General features: G+C 40.1%; 3 protein-coding genes across 15 annotated transcripts in view; 1 reads left to right on the forward strand and 2 right to left on the reverse strand.

The window, feature by feature from the left end:
- The window catches only part of LOC118418979 (TBC1 domain family member 1-like), a 47,447-nt gene extending 39,876 nt beyond the window's left edge, over positions 1-7,571 (reverse strand). For 8 of the 11 annotated variants that reach the window (XM_035825149.1, XM_035825147.1, XM_035825143.1 and 5 more), the window contains exons 1-2: positions 6,993-7,057; positions 6,134-6,719 (exon numbers count right to left, since the gene is read on the reverse strand). In XM_035825149.1, coding sequence (XP_035681042.1) covers positions 6,134-6,719; positions 6,993-7,042 — 636 coding nt within the window. In that variant the 5' untranslated portion in view covers positions 7,043-7,057. Of the gene's footprint in view, positions 1-2,007; positions 2,079-2,784; positions 3,047-6,133; positions 6,720-6,992; positions 7,058-7,456 lie in introns of those variants that run through there. The other 3 variants (XM_035825145.1, XM_035825151.1, XM_035825152.1) reach the window with 3 other exon arrangements.
- On the forward strand, positions 7,167-14,598 carry LOC118418982 (ubiquitin carboxyl-terminal hydrolase isozyme L3-like). Of its 2 annotated transcripts, none has more exons than XM_035825157.1 (9): positions 7,167-7,310; positions 7,425-7,436; positions 10,696-10,824; positions 11,182-11,338; positions 11,611-11,690; positions 11,870-11,917; positions 12,202-12,277; positions 12,668-12,726; positions 12,856-14,598. In XM_035825157.1, the coding sequence occupies exons 1-9, from the start codon at positions 7,263-7,265 to the stop codon at positions 12,940-12,942; spliced, it is 696 nt and encodes a 231-aa protein (XP_035681050.1). In that variant the 5' UTR covers positions 7,167-7,262; the 3' UTR covers positions 12,943-14,598. The 2 variants fall into 2 exon arrangements, with proteins under 2 accessions (XP_035681050.1, XP_035681048.1); XM_035825155.1 differs by having other exon boundaries at positions 7,238-7,310; positions 7,425-7,534.
- A 45-nt stretch (positions 14,599-14,643) lies between these two features.
- On the reverse strand, positions 14,644-18,954 carry LOC118418981 (transcription initiation factor TFIID subunit 7-like). Of its 2 annotated transcripts, none has more exons than XM_035825154.1 (8): positions 18,721-18,954; positions 17,804-17,950; positions 17,055-17,370; positions 16,491-16,625; positions 15,921-16,154; positions 15,557-15,663; positions 15,139-15,198; positions 14,644-14,995 (listed from the first exon to the last, which is right to left on the reverse strand). In XM_035825154.1, the coding sequence occupies exons 1-8, from the start codon at positions 18,826-18,828 to the stop codon at positions 14,960-14,962; spliced, it is 1,143 nt and encodes a 380-aa protein (XP_035681047.1). In that variant the 5' UTR covers positions 18,829-18,954; the 3' UTR covers positions 14,644-14,959. The 2 variants fall into 2 exon arrangements, with proteins under 2 accessions (XP_035681047.1, XP_035681046.1); XM_035825153.1 differs by having other exon boundaries at positions 15,557-15,666; positions 18,721-18,953.
- Positions 18,955-20,609: the final 1,655 nt, after the last annotated feature.

Here is a 20,609-nt window from a genome sequence, read left to right on the forward strand (position 1 = left end):
TCCATCATATCATCCATATTAAGGGCAAATTGCCAGGCATGATAAGATAAGAGTAAGAGCAGTGCCTGGTTTGTTACTGATGTTTTTCAAAATATCATCTCTAGGAACAAGGTTAACATAATGAAAACAACACCACGGACACTTGTGCTGTGCATCACATGGTGCGCCGTACTGTTATTACGTTCGTCAAGAAGGTTATGTTTTTGGCAGTGTTCATGTATGCGTCAGTGAGAATGATAACTCAAAAAGGTCTGGATGCATTGTCATGATAATTGGCCTGGGACCTCAAAATATCTAGATTTTGGGCACACCTAGCGGCTTTCTATGGTGCTACAGCAGAACTTCCAATTTTGATATCTAGTGTTTTGAACAAGCTATGGCTATGGTTTATTGTTGGTGAGTAGCTTTTGTGATCAGAGTTTTTTATGGGTTTAGAAGGAAAGAAAAGTGCGTAATTGACAAAATTGACGATATTTAACAATCAATGTCACAATGAAACAATCCAAAGAAAATGCTGAAAAATGCAAGACTTTCAGAAAATAGGTCAGGTGAATTTAAACAAAGGAGCACAAACACTACAGCTGTCTGGTATTTGTACAATATAGAAGTAGGTTATATCAACAAAAACTATCAACATTATGAAAAAAACTACTTATACTCAAATCACCATCACTGACTGCTGAATATATATAAGAAATGCACAGTTTACCTAGCATAGCAACAGTCACGGCAAAAAGGCAGAAGTACATAGCAGAGTAATAGCTTTGCATTCAAAAGTATGGAGGTAAATCAGGATACAGCCTTAGCTGTTCCACAAAGGATTTGCTGAACCAACAAAAGTTACATCTGCATATGTTCAGTAAAATCGTCACTTGATAGATGGAAGGCCTACCTTGTCTGTCATGGTCATCTTTAGTATATCTATAAAGGTGTTCCAGTGAAACAGACAAGTCGGAAACTGCTGACTTTATACAAATATTGTGGTCTGGTATGAGGAACTAGACAGGACTGTACCATCTACAAATGAAAGAGGAAGTTGACGTCATGTCAACAAAGATGTTGGTGTTTCAGACATTTTATCTACTTCAATACAATTACGACAACGAAAATTCTTCCTTTGAAAAACTTTGAAAGGAGGCTTTATGCATTTCAACCTCTAAGTTCATTTCTGAAGACAAAAATTATATCAAAGCTGCTAACTTGCCAGCAATAACTTTAATTTCAAAGGCAAGCTGAACAAATTAGCAAAAGTGCAGAAGACTTTCTTATGCTAGTTCACCTTTATACATGGTATAACCTTTATCTGTTGTATTGAAAAAAACAAGGTATTACTTTTATTAGGGATATCAAGTCAATGTGCTTTCATATTACAATATTTTCCAAATAAACCATAATCTGTCAATTTGATATCCATTATTACCTTGTTGTTAAATACAATAGATATAGTTTACACTGTGCATAAAGGTTAACTAGAGCTATGTAAATCTGTTTTACAGCTTTTATTCACTTATTTTTATGGCATCTTTAATGAGAGCCTACCTGTAGTGCTTACTGAGAACTGCGTCATTTACCCATGGGGGAGGGATGCAAACAATTTAGATGACTTACAATGTCTTGAGACACCTCATCAAAAATACATAAAAGTAAAACTTTATGGTACCGGTATTTGAAAGGAAAGGAAAGGAATGCCATGGGATGAGCAGAAGCAGTGAGAAGCTAGAATAAACTTAGACAGCAACACGACATAGAAGTTGAAATAAAGCAAGAAGGTTAGCATCCATCCACTTCATACAGTGTAGTAGAACACATATCTGTGAACAACACTGTGGTCATATCTGTGGTCACGTGTACTGTCCAGTCCAGCTCTGGTGAATGTGGGGAATGGATCAGACATTCTTCAGCGACTGGCCAGACTGTGGTCAAACAAGTCAGCAATGTCAGAGAACTGAAGACGGCTGTGAGGGGGGAAAATCGCAGGCTGAATTCAAGGAAAATCCATCCACTTACTTCAGAGTCAGACTCCTCCATGACCAGACCTCAGTGTGAACAGCCGGCTAACCTCAGAGACCATCAGTTTACATACACCAGGCAACTTTCTGACAAGGACTATTGATCATGACCTCTGCCCTCTACAGACAGCTGGGACAAGCATAATGTGGGGACAGGAAACCTGTGTTCTCCTCTTTGTTGTATCAGGGTTGTTCAATGTTGCTGACTTGTGCCCCTTGCAGGGACTGTTGCCTGTCCTTCAGTTGAAGGACCTGTGAGACCATGAACACATGGCAGCTCTGCCGTCTGATAACTAGACTCTCAGAATGCACCGTAACTCGTGAAAGATTTGCAACACTGTTATGTTATCGGTTCTAGTCATCTCCTCTCTACTGTAACAACTCTCCACAATGCATACTTGACTCTTGCACAAGTGCAGGTTTTCATACCAGACAGACACCTTGGTCACTACCTGTAAGCCGTTTCCTTTCAAGATCCCTATCTGAGTTTGTACATTCAGATCTTCCAAATCAACAGTCTGGCAAGTTGTTGTTTACCAAAGGGGCACTGGAGCATAGGTGGACAATCAAAACACACCCAGTTGTAGGTACGGAATAACAAACCTATAGTACAATCCTACACTCAAGCAAACTGATGAAAAATGTCATGGAATATTAATAACCACAAATTTCTTACCAAAACAAGCTGGAGTTAAGTATGGTGCAAGGTACACAGGTGCCACATTAAAAAGTCTGCAAATAAACTTGAAGAGATATACAAACTTGAAATTCTTACCTGGAAAATCCAAGACCCCTTTTCAACTTCTGAGGCTTTTTCAAACTTGGTGAAAGTTAGACGCATCTTTCTTAGTGGAGGTAGCAACACCCAACAGAAAACATCCGTTAAATCTTTTAACACTGCAGGAGGAGGTATGCGGACATTTCCACCTGACTGGTGACTTGTTAATGACTCGAAAACAACTTTTCACCCAGGTATAACCAGAAGACCCCCTTATCCTCAAACATCCTGAAAACAAGTCATTGAACCCTTGATGATGAAAGAACAGGAAATCAGATATGCGTTCAGTGCCCTTTGACCAGTGAAACATATACGGCCAAGGATGTATGGACTTTTTTTCACTTACAAATAATGCTCAAGCCAAGTGTAGGTTCATATGTTTACATCTATAAAAGTCATAAACCCGGGTGTATTTAACAGCTGTTCATTAACACTCTTCACCTGCTGTAAACAGAATAATTAGAGAGGTTGTTCAGGTGAAACAGGTCAGTGACACAGAAACCGTTCCCAGCACGTGCGTCACCGTACAGCCACTCGCCTTTGTTCCTTCACCTCAACAACAACAACAACCTGTACAGGTTAACACAGTTCAGACGGTGTTCGCTTCCTGACCAGTATTTACTCGGAGCTTCCAATGTCTCTTTGTTGTTGTCTCTCTGGGTTGTGGTTTCCCACAGATCTGTTATGCTGGCTGTATGTCATAGCCAGGGTCCATATTCATGCACAAATTCCTTACACCATGGGTATATCTATGCAAGATAGACATTTGTGGGCATATCAGTCAGTATAACTCATGGTTGTTTGCTTTATTGATTTTATTTATCAAGACCTACTACTAACTTCTTGGTGCACAACAAGCTATATTGTTTTGATGACAAGCATGCTAACAACAGAACAAGACCATTTCTACCTGCCTACCTAGTCCCTTGTTGACCTCCAGGTCGTTGGGGGGGGGATTAGGTAGCCATGAAGTATACCAAGAAGTTGTAAACAAGTTTTGGTTTGAACAGTGCATGGCTTGCATACCTGCCAAGTCTCCTGGTTCCTATAGTGTTGTGAAAGTTTCTCAACTTTGTAAGTTGTAATGGTCTAAGCAATCTTTATTGATTTTTTTCATACTATGTAAGCCAAAAGGTAGAGACAGATGATCACTTTCAAAGTTTATTTACAAAATGATTTGAAGGTGTTAAATAGTATGATAAAGTTAAGGTGTGGCTCTTTGGCAGTGTTAATATAATTTCAGATCACCAGCCACCTTTCAAAACATGTACCAACTCAAAACCAATTGAAAAATTAAACAATTTCAACCCAGCGAGACGTAACTGTCAGATTGATCTTGTGGAAACTCCAGTCCAGGTAATTAACTTCCAAGGAAATTACCCTCTGTCATACCTACTGTAAATTACTCGAAAAATAATTTCAGAGGGCTTACCATATAGCATTACATTGCCTCCTTGTACGAGCAAACTGTTAGTGTGACTGATGCATCTCATATAAATCGTAAATGGCCCGCATATTCTGTTGATAGTAGCTAGTGACGTAATTCAAATGATCCAATACAGATGCCTCATACATTTGTATCAATCTTCCAAGAATGATTCCTCCGTGTAGTTTTGCCAGTACCACAGTGTAAAAACTTACAATTCACAAATAGAGGCTACCTTTTATCTGTTCCCTTTTGTGAATATATTGTTAATGTGTCTCTCGCACACGATTGCTCAGTTTATGGGTCACTTATCCATTATTGATTATTTCTCTGGGCAAGGCAATCACAAGTAGATTATCAAGGAAAGCACACTGCAATAAACCTGCACAACCTCAATTTCCATAATTTGTAGAAATGGTACTCGGGTTTGGGTGGTTCAATGTAATTTCCATTGGGATACTTTAAAAATTGCCTAGGAAACATTAAAAGATGAAAAAAAAAATAGATATCCAATAGAAAGCAGCCAACTTTTCAAATTGCCTCCATGCTAAAATTTACAACAGGGCACTACATATGGACAAATGGATTTCTAAATGGTATCCAAACAATGCCAGGAGTTCACCAAGATTGGATCAATGATTTTAGAAAAGCAATGATTGCCCAGCAGTATATCACCCAGGGCTGACTGCCCTTGAATGGTTGGTGCACAAGCTGCTGATAAAAGTCATTACCTCCTCTAATGGATAAGGGAGGCCTTTTGTAAATACTGGCAGCCACCTTTGAAAATTGAATTGAATTCTAACCCATTGAATGGGTATAACAACAAAACACATGATCTTGAGCCACCCCAAAGATTCACTTTGGAAAGATAAGCTCTTTTGAGGGAAAATGTACTCTAGACAAACAAAGAGGCAAAAGATAGTAACCCAGATAAAAGTTTGGTTTAAAGAAATACAATACTGGTATTGTTACTTCATCAGACAATGGCAAATGCTCCTTTCTTTTCTTTTTTGACGATTCAAAGTCACAAAGTGGAACTGATGATGCTGACATAATTTGACTACATTTTAAGTTATCATAGGAACTTCTATGCTGTGCAAGAGTTTTGGGATTTACTTTTGAATGCTTCTTAAACCCCAGAGGGATACAAAAATGTCAGGATGCAATTTTACCAGATACACTTTCCACATTTCATCGCCTCTCGTTCTCAATTCAGTATCAAAGCATTTCCCATAGGTCAGACCGTCAAACACCTTCTTACATCTGCCTGGGCTGATTCAGGGAGGTGACACTTATCAAATTATCGATACATCAGTCTCAGGATGGTGTAAAGTGGGGCAAAGGCACGTGGCCAAAGCTCAACACCAGTGTGAGAGCAAACAAATTTCATAACTAATATTTACTCTGAGTCTGAGCAGGTCTACAGATTGTCTGAGGCAAAACAACATGTTTTGGCAAAACAATTGCCTGTCATTCTTGTTCAAACATGTTGAATGAATAATAGGAAACCTTCATGATGAATGAAAACAGGTGAGGTGAGGTATGATGTAATCAAAAGGATGCAGTGGTTGTTTACTGTAAGGCACTCACCAACACATGTCACTATTCCCAACTTTATTATCTACTTGCTGATAAGAGGAATCAACAAAATCCCACCGCCCCAGGTAGAGCACCCTGGACAGCCACACAATAGGTACCTGGGGTGTATTGCTCAAAGGGGAGGAGTCTATTTCACAAGCAAACAAAGAACAATAACAAATGCCGGTATTGAAAGGCTCCTGTATGGTGACGAGTTTCACAAGTTCTAACATGCAACGTTATGACTCTAACAATTTTATAAGAATCTGAGCTCTGGTGAACACATGAAAATATACAGAATGAACACATTTTCTAGTAAATATTAATAATTTCTAGGCTCACCTTTTCTGAGTCGTGTGCCTCAAACGCATGGAATGCGAAGGGCGAATCTGAAGATTCTCTGGTCAGGTATGCAAAGCAGTTCGGGTAGTGCAGATTCCTGGCCATTCTGGCGACTTGTTGGAGTTTGTGTTCGAAGAGAAGGCCGTTGTCTTCCCCTTGGAGCGAGCCGCGGACGGTGGACTTGGTGAGCTGCAGAGAGATTTCTTGACGGGATGGTCCGCTGGTTCTTCTCAGCTCCGCAACGACCCATGGCAACATCGGCGACGTGTAGCGACGGTCGAGAACACACTTCCCCAAGTACCATAGCCGAAACGGGCCTTTCTTGGTCGCCTTATCATTGGGATGATCTGGGACGATCGGGCTCGTCGGACTGAGGGGCGAAGGTGTTCCCGGCTCGGAGTCCCCCGATTCTGGGTCCTGTTTGGTCGGGCTCCGCATGCCGTCAGGATCGGGGGCCGCCGAAGGAGAGCCACCGTCCCCTTCAATCAGCGAGCAGATGCCGCTGTCGGCTGATTTTCGGTTGACGATGGACGCCTTGTCGTCCATTTTTCTTCCTCGAAGGATCCTGAAGAGAATCCCGCTATCCCTGTTGGAAAACGTGAGCAGAAAGCGCTGATCAAATTTTGAAAATTTCAGCCCAATCCGCCATGATGAATAATGATGTCATGTCCCAGGATCAGCTGACCAATCTCGGCCCCAGGGTGCAGAATCGATGTTACAAAGAAGGGCAATAGCCCGGCAAGTGTGACAATCAAAATAATGACATAACACGAGCCATATAGCTATTCCTGCCCGATCTTTGAACAGACAATCATTACATGGCAATGTCAGAAAGATAATCGCAAATCTAATGTCTCACCTCGTACCCAGATCCAGCTGACCGACTTTCCCTTTGCGGGGGTTGTTCATTTATACTACACAAATGCCTTTAGAATAACTTTTAGAATGTGTTACATGCATCTATATATAAAGAAAATTATTCATATACATGTATTTCATGGGAAAAAGTATAACCATTCAGCATAAAAGAATTGCATGTTTGTTGAATCTGTAGGAATACAACTTTTCAGACCCTGACTAGGATGATTAAATCATTTTCCCGCCGCTGGGCTTGGTGGGAAATTTCAACATGGCGGACGAAAAGCAGAGATGGCTTCCGCTGGAATCCAATCCAGAGGTAAAATTTACAAAAATTTTCTCCAATAAGCTCTGGTTGTACTTTCTCAAAAATTGTAGCTTCGATTTAAGCGTCCAATTTGCTAACTAAATCGTCGCCTTCTTGTATTTTCAGGTGATGAACAAGGTGAGAAAGTGTGCCGTTACCTCATTTTTGTCGTCTGGTCACGCACGCTGCGGTCTCGTGTCCCAGTAAAACGCCCTGCTGCATGTAACGTCTCTCAGGTGAAGCTTCTAGAACCTGTCGCTTGAATGGCAGTACTCTGTGGGAATGGTGAAGCAAAATGAGGGGCACAGCACAGTTCTGACTGACATTGCCTAGACTGTACGTAACCCGTGCAGCATGTTTGAACATGTGGTTTTGGGTGGGGGTGGGCAGACTGAAACCATGAGTCATCCTTCTAAAAATTGTCCCAAAAACGGAAGTTAGAATTCCCCTGTCTGGAAGCGGACAGACTATCGTTTTTCGTCTCCACTGACCATGCTAGAACGGAAATGTTTTTGCAATGAAGTCATACTCTACTCTACTCTTTTTCTTTATTTCTTTGGAGGTGATTTGTTGTCAGTCCAGCACCATGGACAGCTTCAATGGGTACTAGGCAGCAAGTAATGCAATCTATTGTCATCCTTGGTGAACTGGTATCAATGGGACAAAAGTAGTCATAGTGAATGAGGACATCTGTGAGGATTGCTTGAGATTGTTGTATAGAATCTATAAAATCCTAAATGCTGAGAAGGACGAGCATTATATTATGTGGATCAAGTATCGATAAGTATAATGATAGATCGTCACCATTCTCACATTGCTGCATAACCTTGCAAATCACATCAGCGTTCATGTGCTGATAATCAATGACAATGGTGAAGGTTCAAGCCACATTCAGTTGTCAGCAATTCTATTCCCTATGATAGGTTGTTTGCTGATATTTGCAAAACTACTGGTTTGACATTAACTTGAAAATTTGCCTAACAAAAAATATAACATTTTATTGAGCCTCAGAGCCAAATTGTCAAGCCATGTCAATACCATGGGCAGACTTATGCACCAACGGACCAAGCAAATGTTGAGTTAATGTAAATAAGTCAGCTGATAGAGTGTTTGGTAGAGGCCTGGACAAAAATGATGCATATTTTCAGCATATGGAAGTAAGCTTGTTGCCTGCCACACCCAGTTTCAAAGAGAAGGTGCACATAATGGTATCTGGTCCATTGGCCATGGTGTAAAAGCATGGCTTAGATAAGTTACAATTCTGTTTAAAGAAAGGGAACATCCTTCAAAAAAAGTTTCCTTCTACCAAAACCAAACTTCAGGTACCAAAGTACAGGTAATGCTCAAACATGCTTTGACCTATCTTATGTCTTACTCTACTATAACAGTTGATGCAAAAACGAAGTTGAACCTTCGTTATCATACATTGTATCAATCAGCTCCTGTCCATGTGTACTGTACTACATGTTTTGGGCAAAAAACAAGGCTTTAAGCAACAACAAAGGAATATTGCACAAGAGAAGTTTAACCTTGCAAAATAGCATAATAGATTACATCATTCCTTCAATAAACATGGATGATGTCATGATTTGTCTGTTGCTGTTATGGACTTGTGTGGACATGTGGCAGACTAAATTTAGATGTCTTCCTAAACATTGACTTTTGTCAGTTGTACTTGAAAACATGACCTCATGCTGACCAGTGGAAAAACCAACACTGACCATCAGGTTGTCTCAGTGGCTTCCGCATGACACACTGTGTTTTTGTCACGTCACTATTAAAACAACTCCCGTCCCATGGCAAAAGAAACAACGGGTAGACGAGACAGCACATCCACTTAATGTAGCAATCATGCAGAATTCTTGATAAAAAAACTTGGTTCCTGGCCGCAGTCATGTCTCAACATCAGTCATGTTTTTTAGTCCATTGTCTACACAAAAAGTCACAAATATCTGTATATCTAAGCTTTGTACATGATGTTATCAATACAGCAAATGTTTGCAAAAACTCACCCTTCATGGCAATCACAAAAGGTACTTTGAAATAATGTTGTGTGCCGCCAGTTTGGCTTTCATTTTCTGTTTACACACATTGATTACAGGGAATGAAGTTTTTACATGGCTATCTGTGTCTCTTACGTCGATGAAGGTTAGACATCCAGGTAATAAGATATGCCAAAAGCAGTTACTCAAGCAACTGGATATGGTTTTGGAAACTGTCAGACGTTTCAACTAGCATCCACTAGTCAGTGAAACTGACAAAAACTAGTGGATGCTAGTTGAAACGTCTAGCCGTTTTCAAAACCATACCCAGTTGCTTGAGTAACTGCTTTTTAGCATATCTGTGTCTACTGGTAGCAACACAACTTTCTTGAACTTTCTGCTCTGATTCAATCTGAAAATTTAACCCTGTCTACTGTTATTTTTGGCAGCCAAGTAAATCTTTGCAAGTCTCTCCTACTTTTCCATGTAAAAATATTTTGTTAGTCTTACCTCTGAAGTCTGAAATGTTCCAGATGTATGTAGCCTTGAGTTGGAAGCAGGGCTTACCTGGCTGTTACCTCCCTAAACCACAGCTGAAGTCTTTGTAAGCTGTAGGATTGTGGGCACAGCTTAGTTCAGTGCTTTCCAGTTGGCAGATGGTGCTCAAATGAGTTGAATGCCCTGAAAGTGGAGCAACACTCCAGAAGGGTTGCATGGGTGGATCAATAGAACAAGGGCAGGAATGATGTCACAGCCTTGCATTGTTTTGTGTAGGGATTCAATTTCAGTATCTTCAGCCTTGAGTGAGCACGTACTGGATACCATGACAACTATGATTTGTTTATGGATGTTGGAACAGTGCCTAATTGACAGTATATTTACAGATAACATGAACATGTACATAGCCCGATATGAGATCATAATATGATGCAATCTAAGTTAAGGTATGATGATGATTTGAATTTGATTTGTCATATTTCTGACCGTTGGCTACTTTCTCATTGAAAAACTAATCATGTACCTATGGTAGGTATGCAAACAGTCCTCTGTATGATAATCAAAGTGACTCAATAGTAAATCAGTGCTGTTAAATGTAAGCATTGCCCCCCAGCAAATAAATGAAGAACTGCAAGAACAAACAATCACTCATCCAAACTAAAAAAAATGGCTTTGTACCAGTAAATCAAGGCTATAAGAACATGATATACTTTTACAGACAAAACAATCAAGTGAATAATTTATTTATTGTTTTGGCTGTTCAGCACATTCAGAGGGGTTACAAAGTTACTTCAAACCCAGATAATCACCTCAGTCACCACACCATTTAATGTAGCCCAAACATTGCTAGACAGATGTTACATTGTCATTGTGAAAATGTAAGTAGAGTATTTAGTGTTTTGTGGTTCTGTTGATAGTTTGTGAAGGAGCTGGGCATGCCAGGCAGCTGGTCGTACACAGATGTGTTTGGGCTGGACCCAGAGCTGCTGGCCATGGTGCCTCAGCCTTGTGTGGCTCTACTCCTGCTCTTCCCCATCAATGACAAGGTAAACTTGGACAAACATTAATCTCCAAGCAGATCTTACGGTAGCATAAGATGGTAGCAAAAGCTGCCAGAGGAGTGAAGCCGGCCTAGGAGTGTGTTTGGCTACCGGTGGCTGATGACTCCCTTTGACCAGTTGTACTCCTTAGCTAGCTAAATTGATACTATCTTATGCCACTGGTAAATCTGCCTGGAGATTGACAAACATTGTAAACTCCCACAAAATCATGAAAGTAGTGCATGCCGTAAGTCTTCAAGCTGAAATCTGTATTTTTCTTTCTGTTACAAAATTTTGTTTCCTTCATAGAAAAAGTTGAAAGAAATAATTGAATCTTCTTCCATTTTTAAACATTCCCCCCAGTATGAGCAGTATCGCAAGGGTGAAGAGGAGAGAATAAAGGAGGCAGGTCAGAATGTCACCTCTAAGCTGTATTACATGAAGCAGACTATAGGGAACGCCTGTGGGACCATCGCTCTTCTACACAGTATTGCCAACAACCAGGAGTCCATCAAGCCAGGTGTGGACTCAATCTACTGTATACTTATATCCGAATGTGTATCTCTTTCATGTATAAGGCAAAAGGAGGTTGGGAATATGTTTTTTCTAGATTACGTTGGGTCATATATTGTGTATGCAATAGCAACTATAGCCATGCATCAGCTGTCATGAGTAAATAAACGAAGACATGATAATTTGTCAGATGATTTGTAAGATGATCAAGTAATCTGTTGTTGATTTTCACAGAACTGTTTTGTAACGTCTTGCAACTTGTTTCTTTGGTCTATCCAGAGAAAGCTCTGAAGACATTTTTGGAAAACACAGCCAGTTTGGATCCAGTTGAAAGAGCTGCATACCTAGAAAAGGATGAGGTACGGTTATTTACTCCATTTTCAGTGTTACATAACTAATGAATTTTGACTTTTAATAAAAACTTTTTGTGTGTAAGCAAGTAAGCAAGCTTGTGTGGCAAAATATAATTGAGACTGCTGGATAGATTTTCAACCATTTGTTAATACATTTATAAGTCCATGTTGTTCTCATTCCCTAGTCAATCAAGGTTGCCCATGAATCAAGTGCCCTGGAAGGACAGACAGAGGTAGGTGACAGTAACTATTTTTTTGTTTGCTTATTTCTCATTTATAGCTTGTTTTAACTGTACGCTGGAGGTGTGGGCCTTGTAAAGGATGTACCATCCAGTTGCCCACACCTCTCAGATCTCATTCTGTGAATCTTGATATCAAATAGATAAATAACACTGGTTGTCAATCAATAGATTTGGTATTCTTTGTAAGATTGTAAATAGTTTAGTGTACATAACAAAATAAGGACCCTTTTCAATTTTTTTGGTCTACATTTTGATATCTTTTGAATTATCCTCAGACCCCCAGCCGTGATGACGAGATCAACCTTCATTTTGTGGCCTTGGTGCAGAAGGAAGGGGAGCTGTATGAACTGGGTATGTCCTCGGGATTCTTTGGCAAGGACAACATGTTTTTAGTGGCTCTGTTGGTGAAAGGATAACTTAGAAAGATACGAGTGAATTTTGGTACTGTAGTTTCTTACTTCTTTGCCTCGTCGAATATAGAGAAGATCTGGAATCACAGATTTTTGTAAGAATCTACCCCAGTGGTATGAAAGCGCTACCTAGCAGAATGTAGTAGAACTTCAGAACTAGTGATCATTGGTTTGGTAGTTTTTTACTTCTTTGCCTCATCGATTTATCTGGAATGAGAGATTTTTGTAAGAATCTCCCTCAATGGTATGAAAGCGCTACCTAGCAGAATGCAGTAGAACTTCAGAACTAGTGATCATTGGTTTGATTCTGGTTTCTCATTTTTTCTTGCAGATGGCAGAAAGCCTTTTCCCATCAACCATGGGAAAACCACTGCTGACAGCTTCCTTGAGGTATGATTTTTTCACCATTTCGTTTGTCTTTGTCAGAATTGTTGCTAGACTATTCCATTTTATCCCACATCTGTATCTACTTTTCTTTATTGACTGTTGTTCTCTGTTATTGTGTTGTATGTTATGTAGGATGCAGCCAAGGTGTGTAAGGAGTTTATGGCCAGGGATCCAGAGGAGCTGCATTTCACTGTTGTGGCACTGGCCCAAACCGGTTAATTCTGGTTCCTGACGACCAGTTGGAACAGCCTGCCAAGCTGCATCGTGGAAATAGTAGTCACAGTCAGGTTGACATGGAAACTCCTCTAGACTTTGGGATGTGATCTGTCGCTGTTAGAGATGCTTTGCACTTTTTGCTCCCACCATCTTGAATGGATTGATCAATTCCCACCTCGGTCATGATGTACAAATGCAAAAGAAAGACTACAAATAAGTATTTCTTTCTTTGTGTGTGTGTTCAAATTGAAGAGAAGGGAAGCTCATGTCAAATTGAAGACTTAGTGTTGTTGTCATTTGTTTATTTCTTAGACATCTTTTTTTTACACATGAATCAAAGATTTTCCCACATTTCGTACAGCTGTCTTAAACGTTACAGTCTTTTTTTCAGCAAGATTTCTTTAGAAAAGTTGTGTTAACATCAACTCTGGAGGAGTTTCTGTGAAGTATTGACATGTCTATTAGCACACTGCACTGTACTGCATGGAACAAGTGCCACCAAGAAATCAGTGTTTGTTTTCTGTGTTTGTCACCAGTTGCAATGTAACAATGTCAGCCAGCTCTACATCAATATTGCAGTTCTATTGAAGCAACATGAGAAGGAAAAGTTTGATTTCGAAGAAGCGCACCAAATGATAGCTGACCTCCTTGGAAGTACAGTAAGAGAGTGAAACAAGAATTGAGTTTGTTCTAATATGCGACCTGGCATATTCTTTATTTTGGCCATGAAGGGGAAATGGTATTTAACTGCAATCTGGAGAAATTTAACATAGGACTAACATTCCATCCAACCATTTGTTATATTTTAGTACAAATCTCCAAATAAATACTAGGTAGAACACATGTCAAAACTACACTGTGAAATAAATATGTGTGCCATTAGATAGCTTTACCCATAGACCCATAGTTTGAGTTTTCTCAGGACAAGTACAAATAGTTTGGGTTTCAAAAATATTCCTCTTCAAGGAAGTGTATGCGTTCCGGTCCTACTAGTCTTGCCACGATTCTCTACTTTGTAACTAAATCTGTGACAAGTTTTCTGTGGTTAACAGTTTCAGAGATTGGTCTATATAGGCTATGTCTTGGTCATGCCTCCTTTTTCGTCATTTGTTTCCTTGACTTTGTACAATGTGTTGGAAGTATTACCAGGTGCGTGTGGCACAGATATAAAGCGGGCAATGTTGCTTGACAGATCTAAATGTATGAAACAGAACTTATGGTTATCTTGAAACAAAAACTGAAATACCATCAGGTCTGATGAGCATGTGGTTTATCTGCTTGCCTTGAGATGTACTTGTGCAATGTCATTGCAATCTAAAGAAGAGAACAGGCTGCTACTGCAAACATGCTAAACACCTATACCAAGAGACATGGCTGCTTGATAATGACCTCTGAGCTGAAACAGTTTAAAATGCTCAGAGGTTCTGCAGGAAGTTCATAGTCCCCATTGGTGAATGTTTTCTATCTGGTAAGGTTACAGATAAGGCTAGACAGAAGCTGTTAGATAATGAATGCTGAAGACTGGAAGAAGGTGTCTCTTCGAGAGTGGTCATGTGTGTGCTACTGGCTAATGTTGTGTTGTGGCAAGAGCCGAATGTGCTTTAAGCTAGCACCAAGTGCAAGGACAAGAACAAGCACAATAAAATGAATTCAGACTCAGACATGGCCTTGTCGTGATTTTATCAAGTTTACTGTTATTTACAATACATGAAATATATACAGTTTATCTGTTTACTGGTACTTTAAGGTAATAACCTTCTGCATGTAGGGCATAATCCAGTCCCTACTTTGTGTAGGACGCAAGACAGCTACCAATATGTGTGTTCCTTTAAATCACTTAAGTTAATGCACTCTCAATGATTTTTTGTTCATTACAATTACACTGTAAATGATATACAACAATGGGAGAAACCTGAAGCAGAGAATCAGGTTGATACAGAACAATACACCCATGGAGAAAGAGAAATTTATACATAGAGTGACTTAACCACTTTTATACATAATTTCAAAATATGATGTTCTAACTGCTGTCCAGGGCAGACTTCACTCTTGCAATCTGCAGTTGAAGGAAGAAGAACAAATCAATACATTTGTTTATGTATGAGGTATAAAAGACCCGATACAAGAGGCCACTGTTTTAATGGATAAAAGTCATCTGACATGCTACAAAATCACAATCTTGCTCAAAAGACAACTCACCTCTGCTTCTTTTCTTGCCTCTTCTGCCCTGATGTTATTTAAATCTGCCTGGAAGCGTTGCTGTAAAGAAACAAGAGAAATTAATTAAAGTTTCTGAATAACTGCTCCTATTAGTTCAGAACAGGCAATAACAAAATTATCCACTACGACTGTTGGCATTCTAGAAGCAACATCTAATAAGTTTAAATCCAAGGCATATATACACACACTAATGAACTGAAGCAGTGCTCCCTACATGGACAAACACCACAATCTCCAAGCAGATCCTACAGTAGCATAAGATAACTTATCAAAAACTGCCAGAGTGAAGCCGGCCTAGGAATGTGCTTGGCTACTGGTAGGCCAGCTTCACTATTTTGGCAGCTTTTGATACCATCTTAGCTACTGTAGGATCTGCTTGGAGATTAAAACTCCTTACCCTGAGATCTTCGTTCCCGACCCCACGGACAATCTCTTCTTGCAGGCTTCTCTTCTCCCGTAACCTGGCTAGGTCTGACTCCAGCTGCTGCAACTGAGTCTGCAGACCTCCTGCAAGGCAAGTAACAACATCTAAACATTGCCTACTCAATCTTGTCAGGACTCAACAAACCCTGTCGACTGACATGTGGTGGAGACATATCAAAGTTTTGTATAGCCTTTTTTGCCAACAGGTTTGACTCCAGTCAGAGGTACCTGAGACACTGTGAACGCAATTGATTTCCACATGTACTAAATGTTTTGATTAAGCCTTAAAACATTCTCTGAATTTAAGAAATAAGTGAAAAATTTTGAAGGATCATCACCTTTATCAGAAGTGTTAGTTTCTTGTTTCCGTTCCATCTTTGCACCAGAAGTGGATGGAACAGCCTTGCCAGATTGGCTCTTCCCCTCACCGGCAGCCCCCCTGCTAGCCTCATCCTCAGAGTCCATGATGTTGACTTCCTCTTCTTCTGCTGGAGCTGGTCGACTCTCCTCCCCCTCTTCCTCATCTGAGCTGCTCACGTCTTTGAACAGCTCATGAAGGTCATTGTCAAATGCTGTAAAATGTGGTGTAGAAAAAGATAATTGAGGTGCTTGATCTAGTGTTGTTTTTTTTTTACCAACACTGTATCAAGTAGAAAAATAAAAAAAATACAGTTCACTTAATGAAGGGTGTACAAAGACCAATGTAAGGTGCTCTCTCATTTGTATGATACTTTTGTTTCAATCACTTTTACACTACGTCGATGAAGGTTAGACATGTAGGTAATAAGATATGCCAAATAGTAATTTGGGTTTGCAAAATCATATCCAGTTGCTTGGGTAATTGCTATTTGACGCACTTAATACACTATTGTTTCAGTACCAACAGTGTGATCTCTCTTAGTACTCACTCATGCTCATGCTGGTTTCCCCAGCCTGTGCCACTGCAGCGCTAGAGGAGGGGGAGGGGATCTCCAGTCCACCCAGGTTCACTACAGGCTTCTGCTCCTTGTTCTCATTCTCATCATCTGCTATAACTTCCCATCCTGACACACAGTCAAGGAAACTAAAACTGTCAGGACTCAACATTTTTAGCACTATGAGGTAGCCTGTGTTTACACAATCTCTCACTGGCTCTGTTGGAGGTGGCAACTGTAACTTGTAAGGCCAGCTGCTAGGAGCGTGATTTTAGTCACACTATCTAGTGAGGCTTTACACTAGAATAGTAAAAATTGCCAAAAAAACTTTTCAATAGATCATAACTTTTTTTTTCATCTAATGCTACAGCATGACATTTTAAAAAGTAAGATGACATAATAATTAGTTACTGATAGGATTAGCAAATCAATGTTGCAAAGCTACAGATTTTGGCCCCAGCATTACTATTTATACATGTGTTACAACGGTACCATAAACAAAGACATATACATAGTAAAATTAGATAAACTAAGAAATCAGCAGCAGTAGAAGGATACGGACATTAACAGCCTCATTATCCACCTTCAGCAGTCGTTTGACTTCCTTCTCCACATCAGGACTTTCTATGTACTTTTTCTTCATGGTTTTCCTGAATCTCCTTTTCCGAACGTTCTTCAGGGCTGGTGTGATGCCATGATTATAGAGAAACTTCTTATCCTTGTCTTTCTTTTGTGTAGACTCATCTACTTCCTCTTCCTTGGCATCTTGGTCTTCTGTGCTACACACCAACATCTGACAGATGTCATTTGTCTTGTACAGGGTCTTCTTGTCTATTGTCTTGTGGGACTCTAAGACACATGGAAGGTCTACAAGCTAGAAAAAATAAAATGTAGAACATGTCATGTTACGTATGACAGGTCAGTGTAACATAGCTGCTGCTGTGTCATGTGCCAGCAATGCTGTTGCATTATGCCAAAGGACAGTTTATTGTTTATTTATTGCTTATACAGTTATACTGGCAATGTAGAAGAAGAGAGACAGATCAGAAAGTACCTTCCTCCTTTCTTTGATAACTTGTAAGGTAAGAGTTTCTCCTTTGGTACCCTTTAAAATGCTTTAGAATTAGGTATTGTATGTAATTTGTAGCCTAGTGTAGGGTAAGGGGAAAGAAAACATAACGTTAATCATATTGTTAGTTCTTATGCATTTAGAAACTTGTGTGTTTCGAATCCAGCATGGTATATTAAGATAATAATTATAAAATCTTCCTTTTGGCAGAAATCCCCAGGTATGACATTATAATTACCTTTGCTGACAGAGCCTCCCCATCAAACCTGACAGTAGCGTGTCTCTGGTCGGCCTGGAACTCGATGGAGAGTCTGTCCTTCATGTTCTGACTGCCAGACTGGACAGCCTTCCGCAGGGTTTCTGTCTGTGTCTGAAAAGAAGGACCCTTGGTAGAGGGAAGGTCTCATGAGAAAGATCAGTCATTTTATGTTTTTTCTGCAATCTACCAACCAATGTTGACTTACTAGTATCCATGTATTGCTGAAGGGTATAATAGACAGAAAGCTATAAATGTACATCATGTATAGCTATTCATGTGAAGAACGTCAGATTCGTCACCACACATGGAGAATTATATCCAAAACCTAATTAGAGACCAAACAAGAAATCTTTTAAGAAAAGCTGTGCATTGCCGCGTATTTTATGACTGAACTGCTGAGAGCGACACCTAGCGACTTCAGTAGGAAATGCAGCAAAAGGGGATATTGGAAATTTACCTCATTATCATAATTTATGTCACATGAATTATTGGCACATTAAACAGGTTTTGTAAAACTTTTTGACCCACAATGAATATGCATTATTTTTCATTACAAAATAAGTTCCTTCTGATGCAATTTGTGATATATCTTTATCTAAACATGGTGAGTTAAAGCATAGATTTATTACGCTGGACCACATACAGTAACATGCGTCTAGAAGAGAGTTTTAATACTCGCCTGGAATGTACCATTGTCCAACTAAGCAATGAAACTCGGCAAGGAAAGAAGGGCCTTTGGAAGGGGCTTTGGAAGGGCTGGGTTAATATTGCTTGAACCATTGATCCATCCAACCATGTAAATAGTGGGCATAAGGCATTGCCGCTGGCGCGGCAATGCAAAAATATCATGGCCCCTGCCCCAGTCTTTGTTTCAACTTCTAAAACACTGATCCTACCTTGGGCATCCGCAGAATGAACTGTTGTTCCAGCTCGAAAGGAAGGTCATCCTTCGTCTGCTTACTCTTAGTTTGATTCTCTTTGTTCTTGCTGACCGATTTAGACATGTTGTCTTTTCGTGAGTCACTGAGTAGAAGAGAAATTTGTAAAAATCTACCAAACGACTGCAAATTTTCAGTATCTGTCCGCCATGTCAGATATGGGCGAGCACACTAATAGCTTAGGGATGTAAATTATTATATTTACACTTATTCATTAACTCATCAAGATAGCTGAATAGATCTTAGACAGTGATCGTCAATTTTATCGTTACAAGGTATCATTTTCAATTTGCAAATGTTTGCTTTAAGCCTGAAATACGAAGTTTTGTATTTTTGACGTATGGAATATTCCAGATTCCCATGGTGCCTTTGCAAACATGGCTGACTTGCAGTGTGAATTTTCTGAGCTGTTAGAACTTCTCGAGAAAGTTCAAAATTCCTGCGAGAAAAAGAGAAAAGAAGTAGAACTTTCCTGCCAGGATTACAGAGAGATTCTTTCTCCATGGCCACACGAAGCAAAGACTACAGAACACGGAGAGAAACGAGAACAAGATGGAGAAGTTCCGAAGGGGGAGGGCGCTACTGGAGACATTCCTGAGCGGGAAATTCAAGAGCTGAAGTTGCTGGACAACGTTTTGGCGAAAGCCGAAAAAGTTAGGAAAAGACACGAGCGGGAGGTAAGAGAAACTGACTGTCAGGATGAGGGAATCATCAACGGAACTTTGGCGGAAACGTCAAATCAGAAATACGACGAGGAAAACTGCAAAGTCAAAGATGAGAGGCAAAGGCCAGAATCAGGTATCAGAGTGAGTCATGCACAAGTAGATACAGACTGTATGTCAAGAGGACAGAAGTCGAGAATCAAAGGTAATGAACAGGTAGCTTCTATCAGCAAGACAAAGTTGAACAAGCTCATTTATACGTCTACTTCAGCAAAGGCTCCATCTGTGTCAGTTAAGCTCCCTCCCAAATCAAGTCGTCCTCCTGCCGGGGTGAAGAAGTCATACAAGCTACAGGCGCCTTTCAAGACTGAACCAGAGAGACGTAAAGTGTCATCCCGGACCCAGAGGCAAACTTCAAGGCCTGTAAGTGCCTCTACTCGAACAAGTCAGTCGTCCCAGACAAGATCCCTGTCTACCAGACCAAAAGTGACATCTGCCAGTAGGAAAGTCCAGGAGAGTAAGAAGAGAACAGTTGCACAGCCGTCATCACAGCAGGAAAATAATGTGGAATTGTCTAGTGAAAATAAACATTTTGCATCAACATCTGAACATTTGGAAAGAGGATCAGAAAGGAATCCAACCAATCAGCAGTCTGCTGACATTGCCAAGTGGCTGGAAGGTGTTAAACTCTCAGGGATTGGCGAGGGTGATCAGGTAACAGTATCAGAACATAAGGAAGAACCAGAGATAGAAAAGAAAAAGTTTCTGCTGAAAGATGATGCCAGTAAACTTGTCATTCCAGGAAAATGGAAGAAGCTGTGTGCACAGAATCTTAAATTCAGGCAAAAGGTTCAAGAAATGCAGCTCAAGCAGGAACAGTCAACTCACAAACAACATTTTGTGGATAGGTTGGAAAGAGGATTCTCAAACAATGAAGAATACTCAAATGTTGAGATTTCTTACAAGCTGGTGGACATTCAGAGGAAGAAAGGTAAACTACTGGAGATGGTAGAGGAGGCTGATATTCAGAGTTTATCTCAGGATTCGTCATGGCAGGATATCTGTCATGCAAAGGTACTCCTGGAGTTTGTGCATTCACAATTCGGAGAGCTAATTTCAGACGTAAATCAGATAAAAGAATCAGAGAATACAGTCAGAAACAGCAAGCAGCTACAACTGTCTGCT

This window comes from Branchiostoma floridae, chromosome 7 (assembly GCF_000003815.2).
Source record: "Branchiostoma floridae strain S238N-H82 chromosome 7, Bfl_VNyyK, whole genome shotgun sequence".
Classification (NCBI taxonomy): domain Eukaryota; kingdom Metazoa; phylum Chordata; class Leptocardii; order Amphioxiformes; family Branchiostomatidae; genus Branchiostoma; species Branchiostoma floridae.

Coding starts and splice junctions, on each gene's coding strand:
- LOC118418982 (XM_035825155.1), top strand. CDS start 7,283: ATGGCTTCCGCTGGAATCCAATCCAGAG. Junction 11,339..11,610: donor CCAGGAGTCCATCAAGCCAG/GTGTGGACTCAA, acceptor TGGTCTATCCAG/AGAAAGCTCTGAAGACATTT. Junction 11,918..12,201: donor CCCTGGAAGGACAGACAGAG/GTAGGTGACAGT, acceptor AATTATCCTCAG/ACCCCCAGCCGTGATGACGA.
- LOC118418981 (XM_035825153.1), bottom strand. CDS start 18,828: ATGTCTAAATCGGTCAGCAAGAACAAAGAGAATCAAACTAAGAGTAAG. Junction 17,951..18,720: donor TCATTCTGCGGATGCCCAAG/GTAGGATCAGTG, acceptor CCCTCTACCAAG/GGTCCTTCTTTTCAGACACA. Junction 16,155..16,490: donor GGAAACCAGCATGAGCATGA/GTGAGTACTAAG, acceptor CACATTTTACAG/CATTTGACAATGACCTTCAT.